At 33.6% G+C, this 12,639-nt stretch overlaps 1 protein-coding gene across 1 annotated transcript; it reads right to left on the bottom strand.

Moving 5' to 3' along the window:
- Positions 1-3,357: 3,357 nt before the first annotated feature.
- On the bottom strand, positions 3,358-11,901 carry LOC123885991 (B3 domain-containing protein Os11g0197600-like). Its single transcript, XM_045935335.1, has 7 exons — positions 11,672-11,901; positions 10,689-11,049; positions 6,955-7,052; positions 5,388-6,087; positions 4,286-4,485; positions 3,771-4,122; positions 3,358-3,665 (listed from the first exon to the last, which is right to left on the bottom strand). The coding sequence occupies exons 1-7, from the start codon at positions 11,792-11,794 to the stop codon at positions 3,592-3,594; spliced, it is 1,908 nt and encodes a 635-aa protein (XP_045791291.1). The 5' UTR covers positions 11,795-11,901; the 3' UTR covers positions 3,358-3,591.
- Positions 11,902-12,639: the final 738 nt, after the last annotated feature.

Genomic DNA, 12,639 nt, shown 5'->3' with positions numbered 1-12,639 from the left:
TATAAAAAAAAATTAATTAATTAATTAATGATATGTAGTTACATGTATTGGTATTGTGTCAGACAACGGTACGTGTCAGACATCAGACATGTCTTCGATCAGATGTGCTACATAGATGATACATATATTGTGGCTGGAGCTGGAGCTGGAGCAGGAGCATTGCAAGTGCTGGATGGATGACACAGAACAGGACCACTCTATGAGCAGAAAATCATGTGCCTGCAATCAGTGTTTGTTGGAAGTGTCACAGTGGACACTCAAAACTAGTTTCACATATTGAAGAGGTATTGTGTGTTGTGTCTGTGTGGGTTGCGTGATGTTTTGTTGTGACCACTAAAACCGTATTTTCCTGTTATTCTCAACCCATTCAGGCCCCGCCACAAGAACTATAGTCGGTGCTGAAATATGTGAATAACATTAATTAATTTATTCACTATGGTAGATTTGAATATTTGATCCGTTATAAGGCAAGAGTAGGTTAGTGTGAGCGTAACTTTTCAGATTGGTGCATGAATGTGTAAAGCAATGTTGCTAATTTGATGCCATTTAATCTTTTCTAGTATATAGAATTGGGGTACTTCAAAATAAGATAGAAGTGATAAGCTCTACTTCATTAATCATTACATTAACAAATGCATGTTTAGTTGTGTTTTGGCAAGTGAGTTAAGTTCCACATTGTAAAGAAAAGTGGATGTTGAATATTTTATAAGTGAGAGGATCCATAAACCTATCGCCTTAAGGTTTCCGGTTAAAGTGTGGTGTTCAACTCATTGTATGCTTGTTTTTAAGCCAAATATGGATGATGAGAAACAATTATTTTATTCAAACCTATGTAGCATAAATATAGAAAAAAGAAAATTTATTATTACTATCCAAAAGAAATTGGGCTCCATTTAATTGAATTGTCTAATATTCATCACTTGACTCTTGGATTAACATATAAGATGTTGGATTTGATTCGATGAATTCTTGAATTGTCTAATATTCATCACTTGTCTAATTGAATTGTTTAATATTCATCACTTTGCCGTGTCTCGTGCCGTATATGCCATTCAACTGTATCTTGTGTCGTATCAATGTCATTAAACATCGGCCATATTTTTATCGGTGTTGGATACGTGTTAGACACTGATACTTTGACAATTTTGGAGTATCTGTTTGAGAGATTCAAACTTATCTTAGGAATGAGTATTCCTTGCTCTTGCATTGTTGTCAATTGGCTTGCCTCTATTTAACTAAATCCATTAATTGAACAATTGAACAACCAAATGGCATATCAGAAACAAAATAAAATCACAGGTCCCTTTCAGAATGAAAGAGCCACGTGAACAACCAATATGTTTTTTTTATATGTTCCTAACACACTAATACTATATATATGCATCTAAATTTTTTGATAAACTCAATCAATTCCAATGTGAATCCAAGAAGGTAAGAAGAAAATAGGAAAATGCCAAAAAGACTTTGTTGTTTGGTTTTTGGCAACCGTAGTAGATGTTGGTTTATAAGAACTATCATGAACTAGTAATTTAATGTTTTTGAGGAAGCATAGAAAATGACATGCATGTATTTAATTTTGAGTTGTTTTCTTGTACTGTGGTTATAAGACTTCTATATCCTGATCATTTCCACTTGGTATCTCAAAGTTCTAATACAAACAAACATATGAAAGAATTCAAAACAGATATTTACTTTACCAGATTATGTCTATAGACTCTAGTGAAGCTGGATAAGCTTTCATGGTACTATATTTCTTTTGTTGTTAGTGATGCTCCATAATCAAAATTTGAAATTGATTCATACATTGGTTAGACATGAAATTGCTGTCTTGAGTTGATATGCAGACCGGACTTTTATCCAAAAGCACTTAGATGAGATAGCAGACCTCTTCTAACTTAAGACGGTCCATCTCATATTAGGTCAACCAAACAATTGGGCTTCAGAAGATCCATTAAAAATACTAAAAAAACAGTTTTTCTTAGCTTTGGTAAAAAATAAATTTGGAAAGTGAATTAATTAACTCAAGTCCCTCTCAAATTTGACAAAAAATAACTTGCAACTTCAAGAGACAGAAGAGTAGTGGGTTGCACGACCTATGACTTTGAAAGACAGGAGAATAGTGAGTTCCAGTGAATTCTTCATATGTTTCTGGTGAGTTATGACCTTTTAGAGCATTGTCTACAAAGTTGTGTATATGAAATTTCATTTGCTCATGTTAAAGAAAAAAAATTGTTATAGCATTAAAAACAATATTCATTTTATTAATAAAAAGTTCTCTTGATTTTTTTATTATTTCATGTCTAGGTAGTGGGTACATAAATTTATAATTGTAGTTTACTAATTAAGGTTTTCATATGTAAGAAGAATAGTAGAAAAATTCTATTTTCATATGATTGCATGTGATTTATTTGACGGATAATTGTTTGTGGTATGTAGTTAAAAAAAAAAAAAAAACTATTGAAATATGGGTCAGAATGGCCCAGTGGGTCATGAAGCCCATGAAGAAATTATGCCAGCCAACTCGAACCCATTTATCTATGTTTGCCCACTGAACCTTCCGGATGCCACGTCGCATTCCAGATTATCCAGATGTTTACGCTGATGTTTTCTCTTGAGGGCCCCATGGTTCTTTTTCCTCCGTTTTCTACGTTCTGTTAACTGGATTTTTCCTGACTTTGAACTAGAAAAAACTTCGATTTCTGCGAACCGAAATTTTTATCAAGGGCAAAATTGGAATATTTGGAAGTATAAAAGATACATCGGGGGGCCGAAGAAAAAACATCGTTTACGCTGGATGGAATGCCCAGGCAAGTTGGGTCAGCCCACTCGACATTTTTAATTTTGGGCAATTTAAGGTCTTAAAAGTTCCCCGGGACACTCGTTAACATTTTCCTTTAATTTTTTGTCCACTTATCTATCTCTCTATGATGTAACTGTGCCTTTGATTCAATAACAATCACTTAAATGTTGAGTTGATAGTGTATTTGCAAGATTAATCCATTTTTGCCTAGGCAGTTAGTAGGTACACACTTTTCAGATGTTTCAAATATTTCTAATGTGTTTCCATGATTTCTCTACTGAGTATATACACTTCATGCTGTTTGCATTTTGTGACAATCGATGACTATGGTGGGTGGGGGGAAGGAGGGAGAGGAAAGGCTAGTGATGCAATCTGGTATGGGAGAAACATGATAAAATTCAATGGAACTATATTAGCAATTCAACAGTATCAAGAACTATATTACCAGACTTCGAAACTAACGGTTTTTTAGTAGACTACGAAACTAACTTTCACTCCAAAACCTCTACGTGTCGTGGAGCGAAGGTACTCATCAGTATCAGGAACTATATTAGCAATTCATGAAGGTAGATAGTCTATTCAAACTTGAACCTTAAAAGGTTTAGCTACTGCAATAGAAAGTTTACATACAGTGAATTACCTAGGTAGAAGTCGAAGATTAAGTTAAACAATGCGACACAACATAAAAAGTACAAACATAAACGATAGTACATAACTTAGTCTGCAGCCCTAACATAACTGTTAACATATATTGCACAATTCCATTAATGTAACTTCCTCGGACGACACAGTTACGCGCCTTCAATGGACTCGAGTTCTGTTTGGACACCATTGGTCAGTGTTCTCTTCACTCCCCTCTTCTTTCCTGTTGAATTCACAACTGTTAAACTTAGTCTACAGCCCTAACACAACTGTTAACACATTGCATAATTCCATTAACGTAACTTCCGCGGACGACATGGTTACGCACCTTCAATGGACTCATGTTCCTTTTGGGTAGCACCAGGCGGGGTTCTCTTAACTCCCCTCTTCTTTCCTGGAGAATGCACCGCAGAAAGAGGAGTAATCTCCTCAACGACTCTAAAAATGCTCATTTCTAAGATCAATAAGTCATGCATATGACCAGCTGGTTTAAACAAGCACACATCGAACTCTTCAAGGTTATTGTCGAGGGCAAAATATTTCCACCCACCAGTAAGTCCTCCATTGTTACGAATATTATGATACAAGTATCTCCCAAGCCATTCATTCTTACCCATGCGCAATATCACGTCTTGAGATGATGGAGAAAGATGGTTTAGTATCCACTTATTTGGGAATGACTAGTCACCAAAAAAGTTAATACAATTAGTAAGTAACAATGTATGTATAATGAAGTTTAAAATGCAGGAAGTTAAAAAAAATAACAATAACCGTTTATTTAGCATAATATATTAAGATTAAAACCGAGTTTAAAAAAGTAAAGAAAGGGAGGAAGTAGTTTACCAAGAAGAATCTCTTGTATACATGTGAAGGTCGCATAGTTACAAGCAAGGATTCGTCAGTACATGCTGCCTGGGCCAACTGAAGAGTATTTTCAATCTCAGTTTTTGTGACAGGCCTTCTATTTGAGGTATATAGTTCCTGTGTCGCAGATCTACCCTTTGGAGAACCCTTGGGAGAACCCTTAGGAGAAATCTCAGCATCTAAAAATATGATCAAAATAAGTTACCACGTCAACAACCAGTCCACGTATCGATTTAAACAGAAATACTCAAGAAAAGCTATGAAACACTAAGACAAACATGGACACTGGACTCGATACTGACTGACACGTCGACATGAGTAATAATTTGAGAAAATGAATTAATTGAATGTAGTAACGTGTGTCAGAGTAGGACATTGGACACATCTTCAATCAAATGTGTCGGTGCTACATAGAAGGAAAGTGCTTTTATTTCTTTAATTGACTCCACAAAAACACCGGTTAAGTGCCACAACGTTACTAAAACAAGAACACAGTAAACAACAATGTCCAACTATTACCAAATGAATGTCCTGCCAGGCAGTGCACATAACAAACTTCTAAGGGGAAAAAAAAACACTCTGTCTCTACCCAAAAAACTCTCCTTACAGAAATTTGGTGTGCTTATTATGATTATTGTTAGTGGTATTTGTATCAACAAGTTTACTATGCTTATTGTGGTCTAAAATTAATTTGAGGACACCAAATGTAATGTTGGAATATCCACTCATTCATGCACACATTCTCTCACACTTTTTCCTATCATCAATATTTACATGAAATTGGAGTATGGCCCCTTTGAAAATGTCAGTTTTTCAAAATATTCAGTAAGAAATTTCACTCATTCAAGTGTTTTGAAGATAAAGAAATGTTGATAAACCAGTAGTCAGATATATTTCTTGGTGACATTTGTGGTTTATAGTGGTCCACAGATACGCAGATAGTCTTTACTATTGCATTCATTGGCTGGTATAAATAATTCCTTATGCAATGGTTAAAACAATGTGATCAGGGCACCACTTTCACCACAACTGTTTCATGTTTCTTTCTGTTGTCGACGACGTTCATAAGTAAAAATGTTACCGGTGACCCAATTAAGAGCTCTCTCATCAGGATTAGATGTTTTTGGAGGTCTTCCTGGTGGTCTTCCTCTCTTCTTACTCGGGGCAGACGTATAAACAGGCCTCCTTGTCCGTTTACTAGTTTTCTGAGTGGCAGCATCTGCAGGCTCGGTCTCGGTGATCGCATCGGCTATGAATTGCTCAGGGGAGGCAGATTCAACACCACCATTAGAAGTCTTTCCGTTGGTAGTTTCAACAGGTACAGCAAATGGCACTCTTATACTGTTTAGATGTGAAGATTTTTCAGGTGAAACACCTTCATCAACACCATTCGAAGGAGTATTGACTTCTTCAACAGAATTATCTGTGTCCTTTTTCTTGCTAGAACATCCAACCCCTTGTTCGGTATTGGCAGTCTCTTGTTCGGTATTGGCAGCAGCACGCCCACATTTTCGAACAAAATAAGAAGCTGCCTTCTCACAGAAACTCTCCCCGTCAAAGATTAAAACCTCAAACAATGACTCTCCATTGTACTTAAACACAAGGAAATCATTCTCTTTCAAAGAATGATCTTTCACAAATTGTTGCCAACCGTTCATGAAATACACAATACCGTCTCTAGTTGTCAGCTCAATATCCCACACAACTCCACTAGGACCTTTTAGGACCGCATTTTCTGGCAACTTCTTTTTGACATTGTTTGAAAACGTTTTGGGAAGTGCCTGCAAACAAAATGTAAATTCCTATTTCAGAATATAACAACATGAGCTTGAGCTGCAGAGAGACATGTTGGTAGACTATATGCCTAAAAGTCAATCATAACCTATGAAACACTAACACAGACACAACACAAACATTGACACGTCGACACCGGTAATAATTTTAAAATTAATTGAATGCAATCACATGTGGAGGTGTTGTGTTGGTGTCAAACACTGATACGTGTCGGACGCCAGACACACCGGTAATAATTTTAAAATTAATTGAATGCAATCACATGTGGAGGTGTTGTGTTGGTGTCAAACACTGATACGTGTCGGACGCCAGACACACCGGTAATAATTTCAATTAGGTACTACTATCTAATTGAAAAACAGCCCAAGATCAACCACATTACAATCTCCAAATCTGCTTACACATTCACTTTCACCTTTGAAGCCTCACAAGCAAGATCCTATCAAGATGCATGTATGGACAGGAACCTACATTGTAAATGCATGTTTCATCTATAACAATGCAAGCTAAAAACAAAGTGTCACAAAAACAAACACAAAGCTAAAAAATCAAACATATCAGTATTATAATCAAAGGTTAAAAAGTAAATATTTTAACAGTTTTTCCAAAGCTCAAAACTTTCATAAAAAATAATTTGACTTCAGTTAAATAAATTATAAAAAAAATCAGGGCAAGTTAAAAAAAAATATGTAGTGCATGCATTCAACCCCCAAATTTCATCCCTTCAAAAGGGTTTTCTTTAAAAAAAAAAATACTTAAAAAAAATAAAAAAAATTCTTTTTTTATTTACATCATGTAAGGAAAGAAAAAAAGGAAAAAGGGGAAGGAAAAAAAAAAAAAAAAGAAATACTCACAAGTTGTTGATCAAAATCATTGCGAAGAAATTGAGTGAAATGGATGAATTGAAAATGGGTCCAGTAAATGTCTTCCTCCCAAGATCTGCACCCACCTCCTACCATTTCTGATATGGAAGTGGTGAAAAGATTGAAACTTTTAACAGTTTTGAGAGTGAAATTGAAAATGAAGGACAGTGAAAAATAGAGTAATGAAGAACACAAAACCCTAAATCAACTAAAAAATAATGTATTTGTTTTGGTAAAGTTATTATAGAGAACATAAAAATCCAAAAAAGTTGTACTTTCGAGGGCTTTCACCACTTCACGAGTTACAGTGGCTGAATCAGAATAATCACTTTTTTTTTTTTGTAACATTTCATTATTAGGAATTTAGGATTCTATTACCAATTTTTTCTTTTTTTATAAAATGTATAATCTCATATTAAAATTTCACTTTCCTATCTCAAATGATAGGTGTTGATATTGTTAAGATAGAAGTCTTATAATGTATTAATAATGTCTTATATAAGGATCAAAATAATTTTTTACTCTAAATATAAAAAATAGATTTTGCCTATTTTATTTTTTTACTTTTGTTCGTGCATATTTATAGTATCTTTTTCACTCTTCTCTCGTTTTCAATTTAATCCTTAATTTGGTTGCTTTTCTCATTTTTTATTCTTTCTTTTCTTTTTATTTTTGGAAAAGTTGTTTTATCTTACTTTGTTTTTCCTAACGCAAATGGAGCATTGAATTCAAGGTTTTAAACAGTGAATAACGCAAAAGTTAGGTAACGATGGCGTGCTACTCGCTTGTCGTTTCTTGAGCGCAAAACATGAAGGATGGATTTCGCATCTTCTATAGTGTACTTCACACTTTCATTATTTTTAAACCCCTTGTCAATTTTATCGTGATCTCTTACTCGTTTTTCGTATCGTCTTAAGCACTGCATTAAGGATTTGATTCGTGAATAAAGCAAAAGGATAATTTTTGCAATTTCCAATGGGTAATGATAGGGTGCTACTCGCTTGTCGTTATTTTTCCAATTCCATGGATAATTCGTGAATAATGCAAAGGATTATTTTCTCAATTTCCAATGGATAATGTCGGTGTGCTACTTGCTTTTTGTTATTTGAGTGTAAAATGTGAATGGATTTCACATCTTTAATAATCTACTTCACACTCTTCCTCATTTTCAAATTATCTTTCAATTTTGTCACTTCTCTTACTCATATTTTGTATCTCTAGAGCATCAGAGGATTCAATTCGTGAGTGCAAAATGTGAAGAATAGATTTCACATCCTTGTCAATTATAATGAAAGTATACTTCACATCACACTTTCATTATTTTTAAACTCTTGTCAATTATGTTGTGATCTCTTACTCGTTTTTTGTATCTTCTTGAACACTACTTTCGAGGATTTAATTCATAAATAAAGCAAAATGATTATATTTATATGTGAGTTTCATGGGTGTTTACCACTTTATTTGTGGAGAAAATAAAATTATTTTTAATTTTATTTTCTCCGCTTTTTATACCAATATTATTTTTTGACGAGTTCTTTTATTTTATTTTATTTTTGCATTTTCTTCAGTTTTTTATACAAATATATATTTTTTTACATTGTACTTTATTTAAAAGCATAAAGTACAATGTAAGAAAATTCAAAACTGAAATAACAACAACTCTTGACAACTTAACATGAAGTACAATGAAGTACTTTCAGTTTCAGATTATAACTATTAACTTCCACTATAAGTAAATATGCTATGATAGCCAAGAGCATATTTTTTCGCCATAGCAACATTGTGATGTTTCACTTACCTTTTAACAGAAAATAAAGACATGCATATCACATTAGCTACAAGTAATGCAAGTATATCCTATCAAAGAATGTTCACATGACAGAAACTAGAAACAAAGATAATAACAACACATTTCATGATCAACTATTAAACTAGGCAATATATTGTTCTCAAAAGATATGCATGCATATCACATAAGCTATTTGAAATTTTGAGACCTACTACTTATAAAATAGCCACCTTGAGCTATAAATATTTGCAACAATATAGACTCACTAAAGGGCTATAGAGTCTTCTTGTTACCATCATATCAGACAAGATGGTAAAAAACTATTTTATATCAACATAACCGAAACGAAATCAGCTTCCATCCTCAATTTCATGATCATCCACATCTTCTTTGCCTTTGCTCCCTGAAATCATGAAAATTGAAAGGAAAAAAATGGTGAGTAAAGCATAATGATTTGCAGTTTCCTTTTTTAAAACCATAAACTGTTTTCCCTATTCAATGTAAGATAAGGCATTGCTCGAAACATAAGGTAAAGCTACGCATGTGTGGCTCGTTCTAGAATGTGTTATTTAGTCTAAGATACTTCTTATGACTTGATTTGTCCAATTTGTTTCATACCTTGATAAGGGCCATCAATCAACAGATTGGTAGGTAACAAAAATTTGGAAATAGGGTTTGTATCATCTTAGTATTCTCGATCAAAAGCTACAGTAAACACGTGACCTCAAACCTGAGTTCAATTTATGAACATGGTTATAAATCGAGATTCATATCATGAATCGGAAGACCTATAATGTTCCAAACCGCGAATTGAATCTTATTATATATCATAAGATACATTACCAATAAAAGTGTTGTAAACCAGAAAAATAACAGAAGCAAGAAATCAAAGAGAAACTGAGAAATGCAAACGGAATGCAAGTATTTATTAATTATTATGGTAAACAGGACATGCAGAAGCGGTCAAAAAGGCATCGGTGCGGTGAGTTGGAAAGTGCAGCTCATCTATTTTTTATTTATACAATTTTTTCAGTGGTGTGGATTGAATCTTTGAAGTGGCTTGGGGTTTCAACCACCTTTCTAGCTCAGGGGTCCTGATCACCTTATCCAATTTAAAAGTCTCGTCTGGTAATAGGAAGACCAGAGAGAAATTGGCTGTGATCTGGTATTCTAATGTCTGGTATGCTATGATATTTTCTCAAAAAGTTTTTGATTGGGAGCAGGTTGTTGAGGATGCAAAATTTTATTGTGGAAAAACTCATTAGAACAAATCAAAATTTATCATAGTGAATCAGGATTCAATATTAATAATATTTAATATGACATTCAAGTGGACATAGACAACACTAGTTTAGCATCGAGTCATGATACGAATCACAAGTATAGTAAGATTAAGATAAAATAACCCTTATAAAAGAGTGGGGAGGGGGGGATAGTTTGGACAATGAACATGGAGTTATCTTCTTAAGCGTTTACAAAATTAATAGCAAAGCATATGTGCATCACCAAAATAAAGCATGACAGCAGAAAATTATAATTCCTATATAATTTAGAATTAATATAGTACAAGCCACCAAATTAAAGCATGGAGAAGAAATTTTTTAACCTGAGTGTTCCTTGTCCTTACTACAAACCACCAAATTAAGTGGCACCAGATCAAGTACTGGCTCAGGAGAAGAACTGGCTGCTTTGGCAGGTCTGCCTCGCTTCTTAGCCGGGACAGACACAGCTTCAACAACAGGCTTCTTAGCCCCCCTTTTGCTGGTTCGTTGCACGGGAAGCGCTGCAGGAGCGGTCTTAGTGACTGCATCAGCCATGAACTGCTCAGGGGAATCAGATTTAGCACCAGCATTTGAAGTCTTTTCATTGGTAGTTTCAAAAGGTACAGCTAATGGTGTTCCAGTACTGTTAAGACGCCGAAATTTCTCAGAAGAACCACCATCAGAAGCAGTAATTACTTCTTCAGCAGAAGTGTTTGTATCCTTCGCCTTGCTACCTCCTTGATCAGCTTTAACATTATCACATTTTCCAACAAAATATGCAGCTGCCTTCTCACAATTACTTTCTCCCTCAAAAATGAAAACCTCAAACAGTGATTCTCCATTATACTTGAAGAGAAGAAAATCATTCTCTTTCAAAGAATGATCTTTCACGAATCGTTGCCAACCGTCCTCAAAGTAAACAGTATCATCTCTAATAGAAAGCCCTATATTCCACAGCACTCCACTTGGACCCTTAAGGGTCACATTTTCTGGCAACTTCTTCTTTACATTGTTAGAAAATGTTTTCGGAAGTGCCTGCAATCATAACATAAAACTTCCATTTGAGATTAAGAATTTAACATATCTACCTAAGAGCTAAACATAATTATTTACTTGAAAAACAGCCATTAATCATCTCAAGTACATGATTTACATCGAACATCGATAATGAAGCAAGAAAAAATACACAAAAGCATATCTATACATGTATAAAATACAACAATCAGTTCCTTTTCTTTTCCTTTAAGCCACAAAAGCATGATTTTATCAGGTTAATACATGAACAAATTGTCTCAAACCTAAAATAGAAACAAAAAAACAAAAAAAAAACACAGAGATCCATAGCTAATGACACAGTTCCTAAGCCATTATTCAAAAACAAGCATATCTATACAATAATCAAAAGCTCAAAATTTCTTCAAAAGAACTAACTGCAGTTAAAGGAATTGTAAAAAAAATCCGAAAACTTTAACAGTGTATCCAATAATCAAAAGCTCAAAACTTTCTTCAAAAGAAGTTAAAGAAATTATACAAAGATAACAAAATAATGAAAAAAAGAAACTTCAACACCCAAATATGAAAAATTTATAAAGATTACATTTTTATTTCATTTTAGAACATGAAAAGAAAGAAAAAGAAGAATGAAAAGGGTACTCACAAGTTGTTGCTGAAAATCATTGCGGAGAAAAAGAATGAAATGGATGAACTGGAAATGGGTCCAGTAGATTTCTTCCTGCCATGATTTGCTGCTGCTACCACTGGTTTGTCCTCTTCCTCCCATTTCAATTTTCAAGCAGAGTTCAGAGTTCAGAGAATGAATTGAAATTGTTCAAAGGTTGAAGCTTTGTTTGGTTTTTATAGAGAATAAAGAAAAGTAAAAGAAAGGGTTTAAGCTTCAATGGGAAGAAATGTTCAACTCAAATTCTAATTTACTATTTTTTTTGTTAATACTTTGTGAAAAAGGAAAAATAAATTTAGTATATTTCAATGTTTGTTTAGGGTTAACAAAAGCCACCGAGTAGTAAAATATGCATTAGAGATAATTAAGTATAATTTTGATACATTTAAATGTGTTGATAATGTGTTAGTATATATTTAAGGATCAAAATAATTTATTACTCAAAATATAAAAAATAGATTTTGCATATTTATTGTCTTTTTACTTTTTTGTTTATGCATATTTATTGTCTATTTTTCACTCTCCTCTCATTTTTAGTTTATCTCTCAATTTTGTTACTTCTCTTATTCTTTCTTTTCTTTTTTTTGGAAAAAGCTATTTCTTTTACTCTTGTTTTTTTTTTTTACTGCAAATAGAGTACTGAGGATTTAATCGAGTTGGGATCCTCTCCATTTTCTATTGTTTCCATTTCTTCCATTACCAAAGTTTTTAAATGTTTTTGGGTGTATAAATGATATTTGGACCCACTTAATGTCACACTTTTACATTTATATTTCCAAAACTATATAATAATGGAGGAAATGGAAATAATTGGAAATGGAGAGGATCCTAACTCGATTTAATCGGTGAATAACGCAAAAGTGTTGTTTTTTTTAATTTCTGCCGAGTAATGATAGCGTGTTACTCGCTTGTTGTTTCTTAAGCGCAAAACCTGAAGAATGAATTAC

The sequence above is a fragment of the Trifolium pratense genome, linkage group LG1, assembly GCF_020283565.1.
Source record: "Trifolium pratense cultivar HEN17-A07 linkage group LG1, ARS_RC_1.1, whole genome shotgun sequence".
In the NCBI taxonomy this organism is placed as follows: Eukaryota; Viridiplantae; Streptophyta; class Magnoliopsida; order Fabales; family Fabaceae; genus Trifolium; species Trifolium pratense.
This window is presented reverse-complemented; position numbering and strand designations above follow the sequence as displayed.

Coding starts and splice junctions, on each gene's coding strand:
- LOC123885991 (XM_045935335.1), bottom strand. CDS start 11,794: ATGGGAGGAAGAGGACAAACCAGTGGTAGCAGCAGCAAATCATGGCAG. Junction 7,053..10,688: donor AATTACTGCTTCTGATGGTG/GTTCTTCTGAGA, acceptor CAGAAATGGTAG/GAGGTGGGTGCAGATCTTGG. Junction 4,123..4,285: donor TATACAAGAGATTCTTCTTG/GTAAACTACTTC, acceptor TTTGGTGACTAG/TCATTCCCAAATAAGTGGAT.